This window comes from Salvia splendens, chromosome 3, assembly GCF_004379255.2.
Source record: "Salvia splendens isolate huo1 chromosome 3, SspV2, whole genome shotgun sequence".
Classification (NCBI taxonomy): Eukaryota; Viridiplantae; Streptophyta; class Magnoliopsida; order Lamiales; family Lamiaceae; genus Salvia; species Salvia splendens.
The window spans coordinates 4,050,636-4,053,940 of record NC_056034.1 but is presented as its reverse complement, the minus strand read 5'-3'; the positions used below and the strand labels follow the sequence as shown (position 1 = coordinate 4,053,940).

The following is a 3,305-nucleotide window of genomic DNA, read 5'->3' as shown; positions in this document are numbered from 1 at the left end:
GCAAGGCGCAGGACCGCCGCCGCTGCAGCCGCGCCGCTGGCACGGCGCTGCTCGATGTATCGAGCACGTCCGTGCCAGCGGACGCACACGTGGCGCGCTCCCATTCGTCAACGGCATAGCCGTTGTGTTTAAACTTTTTTTTATTTTATTTTTTTAAAAATCGGTATTTAATTATAAATAATGCTAAAAAATAAAAAAAAATATTTTCCAAATCCCAAAAATATGGCCGTTTTTTTCCCGTTTTTTCTGAATTTTTTTGATTTTTTTTATTTTTTTTCCCCCAAAATCATCTATAAATACACACATTCATCATCCATTTATCACATCAAATCATCTCTCATTCATCTCTCATTCATAATTCTCATACAAACTATCAACACATTCATCCCCCACTCAAAATCTCAAATGGATTTCACCCATATTATGGCGGAAGCGGAACGCGAAGAACAAGAATACTACGAACAACATCGTGCCGCTTACGAAGCATATGTCGCGGCGAATACCCCTGCTATATTCGTCACCACTCTTCAATGGATTTGGCATGCATATTTCGGCGTTGCTGGATCCAACAACGACTTGAATGTGCTATATTCGTCACCACTCTTCAATGATGTGATGAATGGTGTAGCACCGGCGATCGACTTCACCATCAACGGAAATATATACCGCATGGGTTACTATCTCGCCGATGGTATCTACCCAAGGTGGTCGACGTTCGTGAAGACGCTCCACAACCCGCACGACCCGAGACGGGTTCTTTTTGCGCAGCGTCAAGAGTCAGCGCGGAAAGATGTCGAAAGAGCCTTCGGGGTCCTTCAAGCTCGATTCAACATTGTGAAGGCCCCGGCTCGGCTGTGGTACGTGAATAATATCGCCGACATCATGTTCACGTGTATTATATTACACAACATGATTATAGCCGACGAAGGGCCGAGGGCGGCTAGCTTCTACGACGAGGACGAAGCCGGAAGCTCAACAGCGAGGTCTCCCCTACGCCGAGGCGAGCATACGACGGTTGGCCAGAGGATCGAGACAAGACACACAATGCGCGATACTCGAATCCACAATCAACTACAAGAAGACCTAATCAACCACATGTGGGCGAAATTCGGCAACGAGTAGTGTCATTTTTAATTTTTAGGATTTTAATTATGCAATGTTTAATTTTATTTGTCATTTGTAATATTTATTGTGGGTTTTAAATGAATTTTAATATTATGGAAATGTTTTTGTGTAATTGAATTTTATATTAATTGTGCTCGTCCTTGCGGAAGAGCACAGTTGTGGGTGTTGTGCTCTTGCCAGAGAGCAGGCATGAATAGTACCGCCCGGGCCCACAACCGTGCCGCTGGCAAGAGCACGGTTGTGGATGCTCGCTCGTGTTCAACAACACTCAATTTGAGAATAAAGAATACTTGAAATTTTAGAAATTTAATCTTCACTCTATCTATAATTAGGAGTCCCCTTACATTTTGACATGAATTTTGAGAAATGTGAGTTAAATTAGAAACGAAAGTGGAGATAAAACTGGCAATCTATATTAATAAAAAGGTTAAATTGGGTTGATGAAAGATGAAAGTATATAGTACTCCTATGAATTTACAATTACAAGGGAGGGAGGGTCCCAAATAGATAGATTATAACCAAATAGCCTTGGCATTGATGAGCATATGCTTGAGTGATCCATCAACATGGAGAGAGATGATGTCTTCGGCCGAGCCCACCAAGGCGCCGCCAATGAACACAACAGGGACGACGGGGCAGCAGCCAAGAGCCCTCAAGCCCCACTCCATTTGGGGCCCATTCACATGCTGGTCGAGCTCGTACACAGCCGGGCTGGCGCCTAGCTCGTACAAGAGGGCCTTCATACTGTGACACATGCAGCACCAGCTCTTGGTGAATATCACTGCTGCATTCTTCCTTGCTACCTCTCTCACTATCTCCATTAATTCCCTTTAATACTTGTGTTTAATTTTACTCACTTGTTGTTGAGACTTGAGAGGAGGCTTGTCCATGCTTCTATTTATAGATACACACACATGATGTAGTAGGATTTTTTGGATAAGAAAAATGGTCTCTCATCATTTCCAAGTACAGTTGTTACTCATTATGATTCCACCACAAATTTTATACCAACAAAAGTCCCTCCGCATAATTTCGTAATTTATATTCAAATAGATGTAAATTATGGATTAAAATCCTTTATTCTTCTTGTGATTACCTTTGTGGGATAGTGTGGTGGCTGATGTGTAGGAATTTAAAAGGATAAGAACTTATCCACTGCAATACCACTTTAGAATCTGACGCCACAAACACGCATTTTATCAAACACTTTTCCTGCAACACAAAATGTATATCGCAACGCGGTTTTTGACACTGGCAAAGTCAGGAGAATCAGTTTTATGTTATCATCTGTATGATTTTTTGAATTTATCAATCAATTCTTCCCATGCTATGTGTAGGCTAGAGAGAGACAGAGATGCATGTGTGATGGAGTAATGATAATAAGTATAGTTGGGGAGTTGAAATTAAACGTTACAAACAATATTCTCTTGTTTTTATGTAGACTTTCTATCATTACTTTTCGGGATAGGTATAGTATAGAATCTGTATTTTCTGATTCAATTTCCGATATTTTTAACAAAACCGGTTTTCAACTCTTCCCAAATTTTCCGCGGAGAAGAGGGATTTAAAAGTTAATGGAGAATTATTGACTTTAATAGAGACTGAATTTTCATATTATTATATGAAGTATTATTGGAGTATAAGGTTTTATTCAAAGAAGGGCATACTTTTAGATAACATGAGTAATAAACTTTGAGTTACAAAGTATCAGGCATGTCAATAAGATTAACCCTATCGGATTTTTGGACTTTTCGGATTGCAAACTGATGGATCCGCGAATTTCTGATGTTAGTAATTGCTGGTAGAGAATGAAAACTACGACACAAAGAATTTACGTGGTTCGATTTACTGAAGTAAATCTACGTCCACGGGAAGAAGGGAGGGCAAGATTGTATTGCTTGATCTGTTTTCTACAGCTTACAAATACAAACTTGCTATTTGCTATTTTATCTCTAGAGAGCTTAACCTTCTTCTATCTGATCTAAGTTCTATTTATATCTTGAACTAAGATCGTGGCTTGCATCACCACCCTAAGTCGTGGATGTCGTGTAGGTCATGGCCTAAGATCGTGGATGTAGCGTAGGTCATGGCCTACGATCGTGGCCTGAGTTGACACCACGTGGTAGTGGGTGTGTTGGACATCCTGTATGGGTCCACTAACTCCTTGTTCGGTCGAATAC

General features: G+C 40.8%; 1 protein-coding gene across 1 annotated transcript; it reads right to left on the bottom strand.

Annotated features, from left to right (window-relative positions):
* Positions 1-1,516: 1,516 nt before the first annotated feature.
* LOC121795309 (glutaredoxin-C11-like) lies at positions 1,517-2,072 on the bottom strand. Its single transcript, XM_042193828.1, has one exon. It carries the CDS (start codon positions 1,944-1,946, stop codon positions 1,638-1,640), a length of 309 nt encoding a protein of 102 aa, XP_042049762.1. The 5' UTR covers positions 1,947-2,072; the 3' UTR covers positions 1,517-1,637.
* Positions 2,073-3,305: the final 1,233 nt, after the last annotated feature.

Excerpts from the sequence above, each read along its gene's own strand:
- LOC121795309 (XM_042193828.1), bottom strand. The coding sequence starts at position 1,946 with ATGGAGATAGTGAGAGAGGTAGCAAGGAAGAATGCAGCAGTGATATTC.